General features: G+C 40.4%; 1 protein-coding gene across 1 annotated transcript in view; it reads left to right on the top strand.

Moving 5' to 3' along the window:
* C2CD6 (C2 calcium dependent domain containing 6) overlaps window positions 1–19,767 on the top strand; it is a 126,365-nt gene that overhangs the window by 76,765 nt on the left and 29,833 nt on the right. The window contains exon 12 of the mRNA XM_012556045.1: window positions 11,814–11,876. Within this exon, the coding sequence (XP_012411499.1) occupies window positions 11,814–11,876 (63 nt within the window). The remainder of the gene's footprint in view (window positions 1–11,813; window positions 11,877–19,767) is intronic.

Genomic DNA, 19,767 nt, shown 5'->3' with positions numbered 1-19,767 from the left:
TATTGAATATACCATGGACTGCCAAAAGAATGAACAAATCTGTCTTGGAAGAAGTACAACCAGAATGCTCCTTAGAAGCAAGGATGGTGAGACTACTTCTTATGTATTTTGGACATGTTGTCAGGAGGGATCAGCCCCTGGAGAAGGACATCATGCTTGGTAAAGTATAAAAAGTATAAAAAACAAAACCCAGTCGATTCCAACTCATAGGAACCCTATAGGACAGAGTAGAACTGCCCCATAGAGTTTCCAAAGAGCTCCTGGTGGATTCGAACTGCTGACCTTTTGGTTAGCAGCCATAGCACTTAACCAATACACTACCAGGGTTTCAGGTACAGTATAGGGTCAGCAAAAAACAGGAAGACCCTCAACAAGATGGACTGACCCAGTGGCTGCAGCAATGAGCTCAAGCATAACAATGATTGTGAGGATGGTACAGGACTGAGCAGTATTTTGCTCTGTAGTACATAGGGTAGTTATGAGTCGGAACTGACTCGACAGCACCTATCAACAACAACAACATCACCTTATTGGACTCTGGGTATGGAAGTCAATATGTGCCTCATTTGGGCATTCTTTCAGTGGGGCCCAAACCAACAGACTGTGTTAGAAGCTGTCCAGCAAGCTGTGAAACATTATCTTTGCGACTCTACAATCCTAATGACTCCTTTGAGCAGAGTAGTAAACTCTGAGCTACAAATGTCTGTGACTAATTTTCTCTGATCGGAGCCTCTGGCAAAGAGAGTAGCTCTCTACCTGAAGATACCTTTCTGGGTTTTGGACTTGTTGCCTCCCTGACACAGCTACCAGGTACTCCCGTTGTGCAAAACAGCTATTACTTTGCTATTGAGCTCTGGTGAACACTTTACCCAAAGAGGCCTTGTGACTCTTTAGCTTGATATTCCCATTGGTGGGTCAAGTTGGACTCAACAACTAACAAGGGGTCCCAACAAGCCTCACTTGTTAAGTGGAAATGGTATGTTCAGGAACACAAATAGCCTGGTCCCAGCAGTATCTCAGCTTTACATGAAAAGTGGTAGTTACCCCTTCAGGGAAACCTTATTCCCTCCCTCTGCCTGCTGAAGAAAAGTTCTGGCTCAATGGGATCTTTGTTGTGAATAACAAAGTTCTTTGTCTCTGACCCAGGAGACTTCTACCAGAATCTAAAAAATAATGGCAGGCTAACTGGATAGCTTGTAAGTAGGGTAAAATCCCAGACCTTGCATGGTTCCTGACAGTTTTGGAAATGAGGATGGGATGTTGATGGAGTCATGGCTTTCTGGAAGAGAAAGAAATAAGGACCCCCATAGGCTAGGCTAAAGAGCCCTGGTGGCGCAGTGGTTATGTGCTCAGCTGCTGAGAGGTTGGCGTTTAGAACCCACCAGCTACTCCACGGGAGAAAGATGTAGCAGTCTGCTTCTGTAAAGATCTACAGCCTTGAAAACCCTATGAGGCAGTTCCACTTTGTCCTATAGGGTCACTATGAGTCAGAATCAACTCAGTGGCAGTGGGTTTGGTTTGGGTATAGCCTGGACTAGGCGATGTGAAAAGATCCCTGGGTTTCAGTAGCAAATGCTCTCACCTTTTCTTTCAGCTCTGCACGTGCTACTATGGCTCCATCCTGCTGTCGTCAGCACGTACAAAGAGCTATAAAACTTCATGTCCTTCTCCCCGAAGTTCCCCAGCATACTCAGCTTTTTCCTTAAAGCAGCTGAAGTCATCTCTTTCTTCCCTTACTGAAAAGAATGAGCACTAAACGAAGCACCATAGGATAGAGTAGAACTGACCCATAGCGGGTGGTGGATTCAAACTGCCAGTCTTTTGGTTAACAGCTAATCTCTTAACCACAACGCCACTGCGTTCCAGTAGGGGAAAAAAGTACCTGAAGTCAGCTAACAGGGTTTGGGCAAAACTTGCAGAGGCAGGATGAGGGGGAAAGGGGGAATAGCCTTATGAATAAGGCCCTCTCAGGCAATTCAATGTACTATTGTCAATCGTTTCCACTGCTAACTGTATAATGAAATTGATGTTGTACGTGTTTGCACTGTAAATACTTATCAAGTGTCAGAGGACATTCTTCCATTTGGCACTGCCACATGTAGAGAAGTGCTCATGGGACAAATACCCTTGCCATTTGCCACAGGTAGATAGGTCAGGATTTAGCATGAGTGCCCCTACTCTCTGATGTCTAAAGACACACATGATGCCCTGTTGGCTGGCAAAAACCTTGGCCTCAATCGCCCTGACTGTGGTGTTTTCATACCTCTACCAACAAGAGGTAGCCAATAAACCTGGCAAAACTGAAGGGCCTGCTTACCAAGTTAATTTTCTTTGGACTATGTGGGTGGCATTTAAAGAAACACTGCTGTCTCTTTGCCCCACTTCCCCAGCCCCCATCACCAAAAAAGAGGCCCAGCATATTTTTTAATTCTTTGGATATGGGAGACCATGTATCTCACTTAAGCATTCTACTTATTAGTCCTCTGTTATCAGCTAACTTTCAAATCAGCATCCTTCAATTGGGGCCTAAGCCAGCAAGCCTTGAGAGTCAAATAGAAATAGAGTGTTCAGGGGTGCATCTGACTTTGTCCTGGCACCATCTTGGTTTTATATGAAAAAGTGGCAGCTACTCCTTTAAGGGAAACCTTGTCCTTATTCCATTACTTGAAGCAAAGCCACTAACTCAATGGGACCCTGGATTCAGAGGTTCCCCTAAATGCCTGAGCCAGGTTCACTGATGGTTCAGCTAAGCTGAAACTTGATGGTGTCCGCTGGGCTATTGTGGCTGTTCAGCCTAAGCTCCAGCTATGCAAAACCAAAAATGAATGTGATTACCCCACGCAGTGGGTGGAACTCTGGCCAATAGTCACTTGAAGACTTTTTATATTGTCACTTATTCTTGGGATGTTGCCAGTGGCCTAATTTGTCATTTGGATAACTACAAACTACCAGATTAAAGAAATTATCTGGGTCACTTAGGTAGATGTCCACAGTAATGACATGTTCTCTGATGAGACTGAGTGGAATCAAACCACTGGTTGTGCCCCTACCATCCAGATTGCCACCATTGCTGCCTGTATTGTAGTGGACATGGCAACACATCCACCATCATAGCTGGGCACAAAGTAAAGGACTCTACTTTGGTAGAGGCTTCTGATGCAGAGGGTACCACTGCATGCCAGACTTGACTCCTGTCAAAACCGTCCCGTTTATCTTGGTGAGAAAAGTTATATTGAATGTAGCATTATCCCGCCTTCTCTTAGTATTGGACATTTGATCCCCTTTGGGGGCTGTTGGCTGACACTTTTTCAGGTTATGCTATTTCTATTTCAGTCTGATCAGATGACTTCTGATGCTCTATTGTGGTTCTTAAAGCTATTCTGGGTCATGTTTCTGGATTTCCAGACCATTTGGAAATGGTCTGATGGTGGTATGAAAAAGCCATTCAAAAATGGGTTGATAGTCAAGGTATTTGATGGACCTTTCATGCTCCCTACATCTACAGACATCTGGTATTGATGAGCTTTGGAACATCCGGATCAAAAAAATGACTCTAAGGTTGCTGATTCTACTGTCCTCACCACCAGGTCCACCCACCTTAGAGTACGTGGCAGCTGTTCCCAGAAAGATTATTTCCTCTCAACTACTCCATGGGTAATGATCAGGACAAAAGAGGTGGAGGTTATATAGATATATTTGAAAACTTGAGATTCCACCTTGACCATTTCTGGGCATGATGCTTCTTTTTTCCACTAATGGCAACCCCAAGTTGGCCTGGTTTGTACTCATGTGGCAGTCCAGCCAAAAGGGGCCTCGGAGAGTCAAACGATCTGGTTCAGCCACCTATTCTCTTCTTTGATTGATATGGTGCTAGATCATAAGGATAATGACCGCTCAGTTGAGTACACTGCTTGTCACACCCTATATAGGCCAACGTGGGGGACAAAATGTGTCTCTGTAAGTTCCCTCTTGGACCTGACTATTCCAGATAAAAGGTTGGGGTGATATAAAACCCATTGCTGTCAAGTCGATACCAACTCATAGCGACCCTATAGGACAGAGTAGAACTTCCCCATAGGGTTTCCAAGGAGTGGCTGGTGGATTTGAACTGCTGACTTTTTGGTTAGCAGCCTGAGCTCTTAATCACTGCGCCATCATAGCTACTGTGATAAAACACACCAATTTTGGAGTGGTCAGGGGAGAACAACAAGCTCAACGCCTGAGGGGGGATACCTCAGACCCCAGGACCAATACGGTAGAGAGGAATGTTAATGATCTTTGTTTTTCAAAATCACCCCTGGTGCTTTCCTCACAAAGGAAAATACCCTGATGTGACTCCTGAACTATTGCAAGTGCCTAAAATTTAACTGACTGCTTGGGTTGACTGTCCATTACTAGATAGGTCTGACCATGATTTGAACACCATTCCGCTTAACCTTACAGTGAAGTCTATTGGAAACAGCAGGGGATAACCCTGGCTCCTGCAATTCCCATGCAAAACATCTGTCAACACTTCCAAATGTCTTCTTCATCTCCATTGCCATAGCTGTCACTCCATCATTCAATGGGACTAGATGAATGCCACTTAGCTAGTGGCATAGATAAACAAAACACATTTGACTACTTCAAGTAGTTCCTCCAAAAACAAGGACCAGACTCAGTTTTTCAAACTGAGCTGGGAACTCTGAGGGCTTACCATTTGGCTAAGAGATTACACTGGGGGCACTCTCAATTTCTTCCCCACCAATTAATGTAAGTCCTGCTTGAGGCGGTCCAGCAATTTTAAACCATACTTTCCAAGGGCACCATGTGTGTTTTCAGTACCGTACTTCTCATATGGAATCCAGGCATTAACTTGCCTCCCTCCCAAAACCACGGTTATCGGCAACTTTGTTGTTAGTTGCCGCTGAGTCAGCTTTGACTCATGGGGACCTGTGTACTATGGAACAAAACATTGCCCGGTCCTCATGGTCACTGGTATATATGAGTCCATTTTTGCAGCTATTGTGTCAATCCATCTCATTGAGGGATTCTTCATTTCCACTGACCCTTAATTTACTAATCCTGATGTCCTTGTTTAGCGATTAGTCTTTCCTGATGATGTGTCCAAAGTAAGTAAAACAAAGTCTCACCATCCTCGCTTCTAAGGAGCATTCTTGTGGTGTTTCTTCTAAGACTGATTTGTTCGTTCTTCTGGCAGTTCACTGTATATTCAATATTCTTCCCCAACACCATTATTTGAAGGCATCAGTTCTTCTGTCTTCCTTTTTCACTACCCAATTTTTGCCTGCACCTTAGGAGTGACCATGAGAAACAAGTGTTTAAGGAGACACCACCAGTAGATCATGTAGCCCTCAGGAGACTGTAGATACATGTCCAAAATGAGGCTACCCTTGGTTGCTCATGAGAGTTTCCCAAAAGCATAACTGGTTTATTATTTAGGTGCACCCTGTAGGCAATTATCCTTGGTTTGAAAGCTATCAAATCAGAAAAGGTGATATGACTTTTCCAATTTTTCCCTTACTTCAGATGAAATGATCAGACATAGCATTCAGATCAGCCACTACTCACTGGCTAGGGTTCTTATGGAAGATAGATTTGTTGTAGATTTCCTCCTTGTGGGCTAAGGCAAAGTTTGTGCAATCATTAATACATTCTTCTGTACTTGGATTGAGGAGCTCTGATGGCCCAGTGGTTAAGTGTATGGCTGCTAACTGAAAGGTCAGCAGTTCGAACCCACCAGCTGCTCTGCCGAAGATGTGGCAGTCTGATTCCATAAAGATTACAGCCTTGGAAACCCTATGGAGCAATTCTGTGCCCTATAGGTTGCTACAAATTGGAACCAACTTGAGGAAAATGGGTTTGGGTATTTGGAATAACGCTTCAGGCCAAGTGAAAAAGTCAATACAGAAACTTAAGGAGAAAGCCGCGTGACTTTCTAAGTTAGACTCTGATGGTTTATGAAATTCATTCAACTGCTTGGTTCTGGGACCATGAAGGGCATGGTTCTTGTCAATATTGTACTTTGACCTCATCCTGCTGCTTGGAGTCCCGTTGCACATTATAATGTGGTAACTCTGGAAATCAGATGTTTCCCATCCCCATGGTTTGCTGTCGTTAATTGTTAAGTATTGTAGTCCTCGGTTTGTTCAGTAACTTTTATGCAAACTTTTATGCAAACTTTTTGGGGGAGAAAGACTATATTCCTTGTTATGTATGGTCACTGATGTCTCTGTTCTGTTTTCTCAGTGGTCATCGGGGACCTGACAAAGATTACCTTAAACACTGAAATTCTGTGGTCCTTTATTTCATTATGCAGTCCCCGGTTGCTGTAAAATTTGATGGGATTGTGTTTTTGTAGTAGAAAAACAAAAAACCAAACCCGTTGCCATCGAGTCACTTCTGACTCATAATGACCCTATAGAACTGTCCCATAGGGTTTCCAAGGAGCTGCTGGTGGCCATTTGGTTTGCAGTTGTAGCTCTTAACCACTACACCACCAGGGCTCCTTTTGTTGTAGAAGTGTTGGATTTTCCTGTAGATTTTAGAGATGAGGACTTTGTCAGATTTGTCATAGCCAAATTTTTCTTCCCAGTCTGTAGGTTGTCTTTTTACTCTTTTGGTGAAGTCTTTTGATGAACATAAGTGTTTAATTTTTAGAAGATCCCAGTTATCTAGCTTATCTTCTGGTGTTTGTGGTGTATTGTTAGTTATGGTTTGTATCCTGTTAACGCCGTGTATTAGGGCCTCTAGAGTTGACCCTGTTTTTTCTCCTATGACCTTTATTGTTTTTGGTTTTATATTTAGATTTCTGATCCATTTTGAATTAGTTTTTGTGTATGGTGTGAGGTATGGGTCCTGTTTCATTTTTTTGCAGATGGACATCACTTTTTGCCAGCACAATTTGTTAAAAAGATTATCTTTTCCCCATTTTATGGATTTTGGGCCTTTTTCAAAGATAAGATGACCATAGGTGGATGGATTTACATCTGGATTCCCAATTCTGTACCAGTACCAGGCTGTTTTGTCTACCGTAACAGTGTAGTAGGTTCTGGTTGCTGTAAATTTTGGATTAGATTCCAGAGTTTTGAAAAATTGATCCTGTTAGTCTTTGCCAGGTTGTGGTTGTTTCATGGAGGGAGCTATTCTTTGAGGGCCCTACTTCGTCATTTTCTGGACATCACTTCTATCTTCTCTTTTGTTATATGCTATTTTTGTTGTTAATATTATTTTTATTTTTTTTTTATTTTACCCTTTTGATTAATATTTTTGTTTCCTGGGCCTTAGAAAGTGAGAAGAGGCCAATGGTATACAAATTAATATCACGTATTTTCTTCTGATGCTTGTCTTTTCCTGCTTTTTCTGTTCACTTTCTCTGCTCTGCTTTCATTTTAGAATATGTGTTATGCCTTTAGCCCGACATATACAAGTACAAATTTCCCTCAATCATTAGGTAAGTTATTATTTGTATTTAAATTGTTATAATTTTAAAATATGTTTTTAATAAAAGTGGCGACATGAACTCAAATAATCATTATTAAGACTTTTTTCAAAAGGTAAATTATACTATGTTGTTTTATGATCATTGGCATGAAAAACCGATGGAATTACTCCATCAAAGAAAAATTAACCAAAGTGAAATACAGTTGACCTTAAAAATTGGAAACTTAGGTATTATTTTTCATGTTTTAAAATATAATATTAATAAGCCATTTATAATTTATCTGCGTTCACAAATTTTTTGGCCACCCTTTAGATCTATCTAGTGAAGAGGTTTTTCTAATTCAAGGAGTTGTCCAGTGACATGGTTATGAGGACATATTCAACATAAAGTAAACCCAAAAGTGATAATCAAAATATTTAACAACCAGTACAGCATGAGCATGGACTAACCAGATCAGATAATACTGTTGGAATAGAGTTTTAGAGGCCCGGGCCGTGCCATGCTAGGGTTGAAGGAGAAGGAGGGATACCTAAAGGAGTCAAGGCAGCCAGGGCAATGCATGTGAGGTGGGCACTTGGACATCTTGAGGCAGCAGCTTTTTACCAATTAGTACAATAGTATTTTAATATTTTAACAATTAGAATAGTCATAGCTTACAGTAATTGAATATCCACCCAGAATTGGCTGCAGTAAACTAATTAAAATGAAGAGAATATAGCTAGAAGAACATTTGAGAGGGAAGATAAACAAGCAAGCACATTTCTTTGTAAATGTAAGCATCCTTGGATTGTAGAGAGTGCTCTCCAATTAAGGATTTATAGGATGAAGTACCAGAAGAAAGTGTGATTGAAAAGTATGTTTTTTGGATAAAGTCTGGAAAATGGAAATCTGGCTTATCTTGAATAGAATAATGATGATCAGAATTTAATACTTTAGCTATATATGTATTTATACATTGTTCCACACAGCGATAACAAGTCTAAGAACATATGTTGGCGTGCAGGAAGTTATTTTGGAACATATGGTGTCAGTTCCAGGAACTAATGCTTTTAAATAGCAAGAACGTTATAAAATACACGTTATTTATTCTAAAAGAAAATGTGACCATTTGGAATAACATTCAGAAGTAGTAAGACATTTTGGGAAGCAGAGATACTTGGGTACCCATAATTTGATACCTACAAAACTTTTTTTTTTAATATCCTTTGGATTATCCTAACCATGGAAGAACTTTAGAAGTAAATCTGACAGAACAGCCTGCTCCTTATTTTATTATTTCCAACTATTCCTTGGAAAAGGGAAATTATTCTATCAAGTAATAGAAAATATTATATTTTATTAATAGAAAATATTATGTTTTATTATTTATTATATTTTACCAAAGGAAAATATTATATTTTATTATTTCCAACTATTCCTTGGAAAGAGGAAATTATTTTATCAAGTAATAGAAAAAATTAATGAGGGATAATCTAGGATCTCATCCCTGCTTGCCAGTAACTATCTCTGTGGACTTGGGCAATCATTGGTCTTATAAAACCTTCAATTTTCCCATTTTAAAAATGAAAGAGTGGAACCAGATACTAAGAATACATATTTCAATAATTCTTTGCAATTACCTTTTATTACTTTATTTAAGCTTCATAACTTTGTAAATAATTCACATATAATAACTCATTTAATCCTCGTACATCACTGGGAGGTTGACGCTATTATCCTAGTTTTATGGATGAAGCAACTGAGGTATGGAAAGGCTGAGTAATTTGAAAATTCTATAAAACAAGTCTGTGGAACAAGCCAGTGGTCCAGTCTCCTCTGAAGAGTGAGAAGGCTTTGTAAGCAATGTCAAATCAAACACAGGATTGGAAAGACTATCTATGGTGTATCTAAAAGAACAAAAAAGTAAAAAGTAAATGCTTAGGAGAAAACACAGGATTTACTTTCTTATTACCTACAACTAATTTGCTCATGGGCAGGTCATTAATTTTTCTGTACCTCAGTTTTTTCATCTTTAAAATGAAAGAGGCAACTTCAAGACTGTTCAGTCTCCTATTGCTCTGAACAGATCCTTTTTAAAACTATTTAAATAAGATCCCCAAATATATATTTAAAGTAGTTTTATAATACTATTATATTTTTCAGTTTGCTTACACAGACCAGTCTTATATAATTAACCCAATAGCTTCTATGAATACAGTGTATAAAATGAAATGCAGTACTTTAAGGAGTTTAATAGGGCTCACATGGCGCTCTTGTTGAATTCCTTGAATTATCATTACCTGTAAGGAAATTGGAGACCATGAGTGGTGCAAAGAGTTAACGCACTTGGCTGCTAACTGAAAAGGTTACAGTCCACCTAGAGGCACCTCGGAAGAAAGGCCTGACGATCCACTTCTGAAAAATCAGTCACTGAAAGCACAATTCTACTCTGACACACTTGGGGTTGCCATGAGTCAGAATCTACTCAACAGCAACTGGTAAGCAAATTAGAGACATGTGCTTAGCCCAGTTAGTTTGGAGATAACTTTCTTACAGACCTTCTGGTTCCTGATATTTATACGCATGTGTTTTAGTTACCACCACAGTTCATTGAAGATTGTGGTGATCCACTCCCTGCTTTATAACTTTTAGTTTATTACATAAGACTCATCTCTAGGTTCATGAATTGAATTATTGAGGAAATAAGGGATTATTAATGAAAGGTATCTAGAGTGTAGACTGTCTTTTTACACAGCTTTTTACACAGAGTTGGGTATGTATGATGGCAGATTACCCAAATGACTGCTACAGGATAGGCTAAAATTACGTAGCTCCAAGAAGGATGAGTAAAAGCAAAGTTTTGAATATCCAGTGAAACATGGCTTTGAATAATGTTGTACAAATGGTGTCGCAGTGGTGTCTGACCACCTCTAACTTCACGTCTGGGAGAGAGAATCATTATCAGCATTAACAGCCCAAGGCTGATTCCTAAGAGGTTGAGGTCAGACATACCTCTCTCTCCAAACTTTTTAGCAATTCTGACACCAGCCGTCCCTCCTATGGCACTCTTTACTTCTCTGCTGGGTTTGATAATTTGTTGCAATAGCCACACGGAACTCACTGACAATACTCACAATTATCACGTTTATTAGGGAAGCAGCAGGTTACAGTTCAGGAACAGAAATGACTCAATCAGGATAGCCTCTTCTCAGCCGTGCGTGCATGCAGGCCTCTCTCTCCAGCCCTTGGCCCCTAGGCCCCTCAGCCCCTAGGCCCCTCGGCCCCTCAACCCAGCCTCCGCCATACTCTAGCAAGTGTTACACATCTCTTAATTCCATCAATAAGTGCAAAGGGGCACCCCATTCCACTAGTAATTCTCGGCCCAAAGGTGCTCAACTCTCTCGCTCTGTGGGTCGGCACACACACACTGTTGCCACCTCACTCTGTGGGCTGGGAAACCCACTGCACTGTCTTGCACCAGTCTCCTGATTCTGCTGCTGCCAGTTCTCTGCCATGATTGCCGCTGCTTCTTGCCATATTGCACCACGGCTGGTGTTACGGCTTTCTGTCTCCTGGGTCTAGGAGTTTCTCAGCACAGGGATCCCAGGTCCAAAGGATGGACTCCACTCTTCTACTTGGTGGTAGTGGGCCCCCTCCTCTCTCTTACTTCTCTCTCCTTTTGTCTCTTGTAAGATTAAAGATGTGATTCAAGTAAGGGTGTAATCTGAATAAAGGTGGATAAGCGTGGTGACTGGGGTAAGGGTGGTGACTTGAGTAACACCATCTAGTAAGGTGGTGACTCAGGATACATCCCACTCTAATCCTGCCTCATTAACATAATAGACAACTCACTCACAAATGGAACCAAAACCACAGGCATAGAGGCTAAGATTTACAACACATCACAAAATGGAGGCTAATTATGTCAGATTTCAAAATGGAGGATGACTACATCATTACATAATTGCAACATTTAATTTTAATAATTTAATGTATTTCAACAATACTATTAAAGATGATATAGTTATTAAGTGACAAACACAAGGGAATAAAGCAAAAGAGGAAGTAATGATGGTAACAATAACAAAATTTACATTCATTTTGTGCTTATTATGTTCCAGACACAGTGTTAGATGCTTTAGCCCATTAAATCGACATAACAACCCTATAAGGAAGGATGAGGAAACTGAGGCTGAGAGAGGCAAAATAATTTGTCCAAAGCTATGTGGTTAGTTAGTTGCAGGGACTATTTGAGGCCAAGCAGTCTGGCTCCCAAGCTTGTGCTCTTAACCACTATGCTATCAGTTACAGACATGTCTGTAAAACATGCTCGTCAGTTGCCATAAGTTCCACCTTAGTTATATAATCATTTTTTTCATTCTTTTTTTTTTTTAACATGTTAATGCAAGATAAGGGCTATGGACAGAAAAATACAAACAAAAAAGGAAAAACAGTAAGTAGATTGACACATCCTTTTAAAAACCATTGTTAATATTTACATTACTTTGAATTAATATTTATTGACAGTATTCTGCTTAATCCAAGACACTGGAACATCATGCTAATACTGTTTTTCAGGGAACAGGATTTGATATAAGAACTTCCTGGACTCCATACAAGACGATTCAGTTACCTAAAAGACAGCAATCCCAAATTTTTCAGGGCATTACTGATTCTACTATTTAGTCCAGTTGTCCCAATAAGCCATTAAAATGCCCTGGAAATTTTAATGTTTGGTACTTAAACATTCTTCTAGACTGACTCATGTATCTAAAAATAACACAAAAATTTCATCTGATTATGTAGTTTAAAATTTTATTTAGAAAAGAATTGTCATGATATTTATACAGCAGCATGTTGTTGTGGAAGGAGTACAAGATTTCAAGTCAGACCAGTCTCTTCACGTATTAGCTGGAGGTTAAGTGGGCACTAATTCATTCAACAAACATTTATTGAATACCTACTATGTGGCAAGCACCATTTTAGTTAATATTTAATGAGAATATACTGTATGATAGGCGCCATGTTGAGTTTTTTATGTGCTTTATTTTAATCCTCACAACAAATTAAGTATTGTTATTACATATTTACATTTTACAGATGAGAAAACTGAGACTCAGCGAGATTAAGTAACTTGCACAAGGTCACACAGTTAGTAAAGGAGTTAGGATTTAACCCTTAGAGTTCATATGATTAATCACCTTCTCCTGCCTCCCTGGCCTTCAGGAGATAAAATTATTAGTGAATGTGGCTGGCAGACAAGCAAACAGAGAATTATATTACAGCTCTACCAGATGAATATACAGGATGCCTTGGGAGCATCTCTGTCTCCTGTGAAAAATGCACTCAATACAGACCTGGGGCAGGAGAGGAGGGTGGAGATGGGTAATGAAAGGTCTTTTTAACCAAAAGGAATGATTCACTGAGATAATATATGTAAAATATTGTCCAGTGCCTTGCACGTACAACTTGTGTTATCTTGGTTGAATTGAAATGAAGCCTCACAGGAGTGGCCTTCCTAGGACCATTCAAGCAATTCATATTGTGGTAGGATCAATGAGCTAGAGAATTGGAGATTTTATATCCACTCCAACTCAAAATATTTTGACATAGATAAATTTTATCAGAAATTTGCAGCCCTAAGTGTCTCCAACAGAGCCCTGGTGGGACAGTGGTTAAGTGCTCAGGTGCTTAGTGAAAGGTCAATGGTTCAAACCCACCAGAGGGCCCGTGGGAAAAAGATGTGGCAGTCTGCTTCCGTAAGACTTAGATCCTTGGAAACCTATGAGGCAGTCCTACTCTGTCCTACAGGGTCGCAGTGAGTTGGAATTGACTCGATGTCAAAGGGGGAAGGGTCTCCAAGGGACCCACTTGGAGATTGCTAAGCAAAGCACAAATCACCTCCTAAATGTCAGTGTACTAAAGTCTTTAATCATAATTGTCCATCTCTTCCAGTAGCAGGTAAGCTTCTTAAGTGCAGGAAGTTTATATGTCCTGTATTTCCAGCATTTGGAACAGTGCCTGGCACTTAGGTGCTCAATGAATACTTTTTGAATGAATACATACTATGCATCAGGCACTCTGGATACAAAGATGAAAAGAATACAGACCTTGACTTCAAAGACCTTATAACTAGGTAGAGGAAAAGACTTCCTTCTAGTAAACCTTTATATCACAGTAATGTAATTGTTCTAAAGGAAATATACCTACAAAGTAGACATAGGCGAAGTAGCACTTGACCATTAAAGGCGATCTGGCAGCTGGCTTGAGATTGGGCTTGACTCTGTTAACTGTGGTACATCACTACCAGAGCAACATCTCACCCTTCAGAGCTGATTATGTGACCATAGCCTTTACTAGATTGGGGTAAGGGACTTATCTCCCTCATCTTTCTATCTTCTGGCACCTGGCACACTGGTCTAAAATAGTCACCCAATAGATCTTGTATTTTGTCCATTTGCCATGTAGGCTTTGGCTTATTGTTGTTACCGTTAATAGTTGCTGTCTCATTGCTCTGTGACTTCCCCCTAAAGGTGTTGATAATGTTAGGCAAATGCTTGCAAGTATTCTCTAAATATATTCTCCTATTCCCAGGTATACTACACGTCCCACCTCCAAGATCACTAGCCACCTATGGAAGTGGGGAACAACATGCCATGACCCCTGGGGACCTGGATTGGGAGCAGTCAAGGCCAAGGTGGGGTGGAGATTATTCAGGTCAGCGAAAACCCTGCAAATGGTGGGTCTATTGCTTTGTTAGAGATCTCTCTACCCCACAAAGACCACTCCTGCTACCAATATCAGACCTGAAACATGCAGTCAGAGGGTCAGAGGCCTTACTCCCACCCCTCCAGCTCCCCTTGATGTGATTGGGTGTGACAGGATGAAGGTTCCAAGGAGCTAGAGAATGAGCCCTCCAAGGAAGGTGGGGGGGGGGTAGGGGTGGGCAGATGACCCTTGCTCAGTCTAGTGTGGGCATGCATCTTCAGCAGTGGTGTTTACATTCAGCACTATTTGGGTGATGCTTTACCGTTCCCAAAGCACTATCACATATCTTATCTCATTTTAACACAATGTCCTGAGGGATGTAAATCTAGCATTGCCCTTATTAAGAAAACTAGAAAACTCAGGTTAGCCCCAGTGGAAGTCACAAAGCTAGAAGTGGACTAACATTTGGCTCTTATAATTCCACCAGACTATGCTTTTACAAAAGCTATGATTCAAATGTTCTGAGTCTTTGAGCATGTTAAATATAAAAGAAAATTTATTACCTAGGAAGAAGATGAAATAAGTGAGCACACACACACACATAATTGGTTTACAGAGGTTCACCACTTCTGGATATAGGCAGTAGAAGAAAAGATAAAAGAGAGATAGAGGAAAAAGAGAAATTTATCATGGCACTTGGTTGAGGCACAGTGGCTAATAAAAGGGAAGAAAGGGCAGCCTTCATAGACATCACTAAAGTAGGGCCAAGATGTCCCTACAATTCCTAACGACATTCCTACTTATCTTTACAACTCTGTCATCTGGTACTGCTGCTATTTAAAGTACAAGACTGTTACTATAAGAGCTTTGAGCAATTAAAAAGCAAGGTTAAGGAAACACAAATGTTCAGAACATCTATATTAAAATGAAGACAGACTTCAGTTCGACAAGATGGAATAGGGCCATTCTTTCCAGATCCTCCCCTGTACAACTAGAAAAAGTAGACATAACACAACAAACAAGCAGAGGAAGTCTCTGAAAGATGAAAAGAAGGTCAACTGCCCAGGGATCCCAGACTTGAGAAAGGACAAGATGGTGAGTTCCTTAAATTTCCTTGTTGCCTTTCATATGGATGCTGCAGAAGCCTCCAACCAGGAAATGCCAACAGGCACAGATAAAAAGATCTAAGGAAAGCCTCTTCCCTTTAGCTGAAGGACCCAGAAAAGAGTGTGCTAACAGCAGAAAACCTTTTTAGCAATAAACCGCACCCCCATTCCTGTACATGGTATCAGTGGGTCCAACTGGGAAGTTAATCTCCCTTTTCACCCACCTCTACCCCTCAGAAGCAGGGGGTACACTCTGATTCCCCCGCCAAGGAATGTCAGTGGGGTCCAGCAGTGAGTTGAATCTCTATGCCCACCTAGTAGCAAAGGGACTTAACAAGGTGGTATGAGGCTGTTCTGTCTACCACTAGACTTCATACTTCCCCCTACTATGTCGGCAGGATCTAGTGGGGAGCTGAGCTCCACATCCACCCAGCATCAATGAGGTAGTGGGAGGAGGACCACATGGCACTCCAGTTTTCCCCCTTAGCTCCCTGGTGTCAGGAGGGCCCAGAAGAGAGAAGATCTTATACCTACACTTGGAGGCAAGAGGTCATTCCAGTGACTGCCCCACTTCCACTGGGAAGGTGTCAGCAGGGCCAAGAGGGTAGTTGAACTTCTATTCCACCTGTTTGCAACAAGGCAGTGTGAATTAGTGCCATACACTTTCTGGGGTGGTGCAGGGGAGTCCGGTGGGAAGCTGAAATACACACCCACCCAGCCCTCAAACTACACCTCAACAGGGTGACTGCCTGCTAAAAATTTTTTTTTGAGGGATCTAGAGTATCATAATATCCAAACTGTCCAGAGTACAATTGAAAATCACTTGTCATTACCAAGAACCAGGAAAATCACAACATAAATGAGAAAAGATAATCAACAGATGCCTCTACCAGGATTAATCAAATGCTGAAGTTATCTTACAAAGATTTTAAACAGCCACATAAAAATGCTTCATCAAGCAACTATAAATTATCTTTAAACAAATGAAAAAAAAATTCCTAGCAGAGAAACAGAAGTTATAAAAAAGACCAAAAAGAAATTATATGACTAAAAAATGTAATAACCAAAATAAAATTCTCACTAGTTGGGTTCAATAATAGAGTGGAGAAGACAGAGAATAGAAGCAGTGAATTTGAGGACAGATCAATAGAATTTACTCAATAGAAAATAGACTGGTGGGGGAGGTGGTGAAGTGTCTCAGGGACCAGTGGAACAATAACAAAAGAGTTAATATTCATATCATCAGAGTCCTAGAAGGAGAGGATAGACAGTGGGATGGAAAAAAGTATTTGAAGAAATAATGGCTGAAAGTTTCCCAAATTTAGTGGAAGACATAAACCCACAGACTGAAGAAGCTGAGGCAAACCAAAACAGGATAAACCCAAAGAAATGTACACCAAGACACATCATAATTAAACTTCTGAAAACTAAAGACAAAGAAAAGTCTTGAAAGCAGCCAGAAAGAAACAATGCATTACCTGTAGGGGACTATCAGTTTGAATGACAAGTGATTTTTTTCATCTAAAACCATGGAGTCCAGAAGGATGTATCACAACATTTTTCAAGTACTGAAAGAAAAGAACTGTCAACTGTAAATTATATATCTAGCAAAAAATATCTTTCAGGCAGAAAGAAAATGATAACTAGAATAAGTGAGTTCAACAAGATAGCAGGATGCAAGTTCAACGTACAAAAAATCAGTAGCGTTTTTATACACTAACAATGAACATGAGGAAACCAAAATTAAAAACACAATGGCCATTTACAATCATTCTAACAAAATCAAATACTTAGGTACAAATCTAATAAAACACATATAAAATATGTATGATAAAAATTTCAAAATTATGATTAAAGAAATCAAAGATGACCTAATTAAATGAAAAGACATACCATGTTCAGGGCTTGGAAGACTCAAAATAGTAAAGATGTCAAATCTACCCAAATTGCTCCATAGATTAATATTATTTCTATCTAAATTCCAGATTTTTGTAGACACAGACAAACCAATAACCGAATCTATTGCTGTCAAATCAATTCTGACTCATGGCGATCCCATATAATTCAGAGTGGAACTGAGCTCAGTAGGGTTTTCTTGCACTCAGCTTCTAACTGAAAGGTCAGCAGTTCGAACCCTCCAGTGGCTCCACAGGAGAAAAGACCTCCCAATCTGCTCCTGCCTAGGAAATCCTATGAGGCAGTTGTACTCTGTCATGAGTCACTGAGTTGGAATTGACTCGACAGTACACACAACAACAATTTTTACATAAGCAGATTTCCAGGTCTTTCTTCCGTGTGGCCCTGCATGGGTTTGAACTGCCAATCTTTAGATGAGAAGTAGAGCACAAACCATTTGTGCCACTAAAGACAAGATCAGTCTAAAACGTATATGGAAATGCACATGCCCTAGAATAGCTAAAGTTAACTTAAAAAAATAAGAATAAAGTGGGAAGAATCACTTTACCAGACATTAAGGCCTACTACATAGCTGTAAAAACCTGAGTGGTGCAAGCAGTTTGTGATCGGCTGCTAATCTAAAGGTTGGTGGTTCGAATGCACTCGGTGGGTCTGTGGAAGAAAGGCCTGGTGAACTGTTTCTATAAAGATTACAGCTAAGAAAATCCTGTAACACATGGGCTTGACATGAGTCAGAATCTACTCGACACTGACGGGTATATAGCTGTAGTAATCAAGACAGTGTGGTACTGGTGGAAAGACAGACACATATATCAATGGAACATAATAGACATCCCAGAAATAGACCCACAAAAATACACCCAACTGACTTTTTACAATCGTGCAAAAGAAATTCAATGGAGGAAAGTTAGCCTTTTCAACAAGTGGTACTGGAGCCATAGGACATAGGGGGGCGGGGGCGTGGGGAGAAAAACAAAACAAACCAACCTTGACCTAAATCTCACACCTAAAAAAAAAATTAATAACCTGAAATGCTGGTGAGAAGTGGAGCAATTGCTGGATAATTTAAAATTCTACAGCCATTCTGGAAAAGAGCTTGGCAGTTTCTTTAAAACTCTACATGCAACTGCCATATGACCCAACAATTGCACTCCTGGGCATTTATCCCAGAGAAATAAAAAACTTGTGTTAACACAAAAATCTGTGCACAAACGTGCATAGTAGCCTTAATCATAATAGACAAAAACTGGAAACAACACAGATGCCCTTCACTTGACGACTGTGGTACATCCATACCATGGAATACTACCCAGCAATAAAAAGTAATGAACTATTGGTACACAATAACCTGGATGAATCTCTATAGAATTATGCTGAGTGAAAAAAGTCAGTCCCAAGATGTTATGCATGGTATTATTCCAATTATATAACATTCTTTTTTTCTAAATTGTACTTTAGATGAAGGTTTACAGAGCAAACTAGCTTCTCATTAAACAATTAATACACATATTGTTTTATAACATTGGTTGCCAGCCACATGATATGTCAACACTCTCCCCTTCTTGACTTTAGCCTCCCCATTACCAGCTTTCCTGTCCCCTCCTGCCGTCTCGTCCTTGCCTCTGGGCTAATCTGCCCATTTAGCCTTGTTTAGTTTCACAGGCTTGTCTAATCATTGGCTGATGGGTGAGCCTCAGGAGTGACTTTTTTACTGAGCTAAAAGGGTGTCCGAGGGCCATACGCTTGGTATTTTCTCCAGTTTCTGTCAGACCAGTAAGTCTCGTTTTTTTTTTTTAATTAGAATTTTGTTCTACATTTTTCACCAGCTCCGTCCAGAGCCCTCTATTGTGATCTCCGCCAGAGCAGTCAGTGGTGGTAGTCAGGCACCATCTAGTTGTGCTGAACTCAGTTTGGTGGAGGCTGTGGTACTTGTGGTCTATTAGTCCTTTGGGCTAATCTTTCGCTTGTGTCTTTGGTTTTCTTCCTTCTCCCTTGCTCCAGACTGGGTGAGACCAGTGGAGTATCTTAGATGGTCGCTCACAGACCTTTAAGACCCCAGGCAGTACTCAACAAAGTAGAATGTAGAACATTGTCTTTATAAACTATGTTATGCCAGTTGAGCTAGATGTTCCCCCAAGACCATGGTCCCCACAGCCCTCAGCCCAGTAATTTGGTCCCTCAGGGAGTTTGGACATGTCTTTGTAGCTTCCATGACCTTGCCTTGGTCAAGTTGTGCTGGCTTCCCCAGTACTGTGTACTGTCTTACCCTTCACCAAAGTTACCACTTATCTATTGTCTATTTAGTGTTTTTCTCTCCCCACCACTCCCCTCCCCCATAACGATCAAAGATTGTTTCTTTTTGTGTGCAAATCTTCTCATGAGTTTTTATAGTACTGGTCTCATACAATATTTGTCCTTTTGTTGTTGACTCATTTCACTCACCATAATGCCCTCCAGATTCATCCATATTGTGAGATGTTTGGAAGATTCGTCATTGTTCTTTATCGTTGCGTAGTGTTCCACTGTGTGTATGTACCATAGTTTGTTTATCCATTCATCTGTTGATGGGCATTTAGGTTGTTTCCATCTTTTTGCTATTGTGAACAATGCTGC

This window comes from Trichechus manatus, unplaced genomic scaffold, assembly GCF_000243295.1.
Source record: "Trichechus manatus latirostris isolate Lorelei unplaced genomic scaffold, TriManLat1.0 scaffold00056, whole genome shotgun sequence".
NCBI lineage: Eukaryota > Metazoa > Chordata > Mammalia > Sirenia > Trichechidae > Trichechus > Trichechus manatus.
The sequence above is the reverse complement of the archived record's forward strand: the minus strand, read 5'-3'. Positions and strand labels throughout refer to the sequence as shown.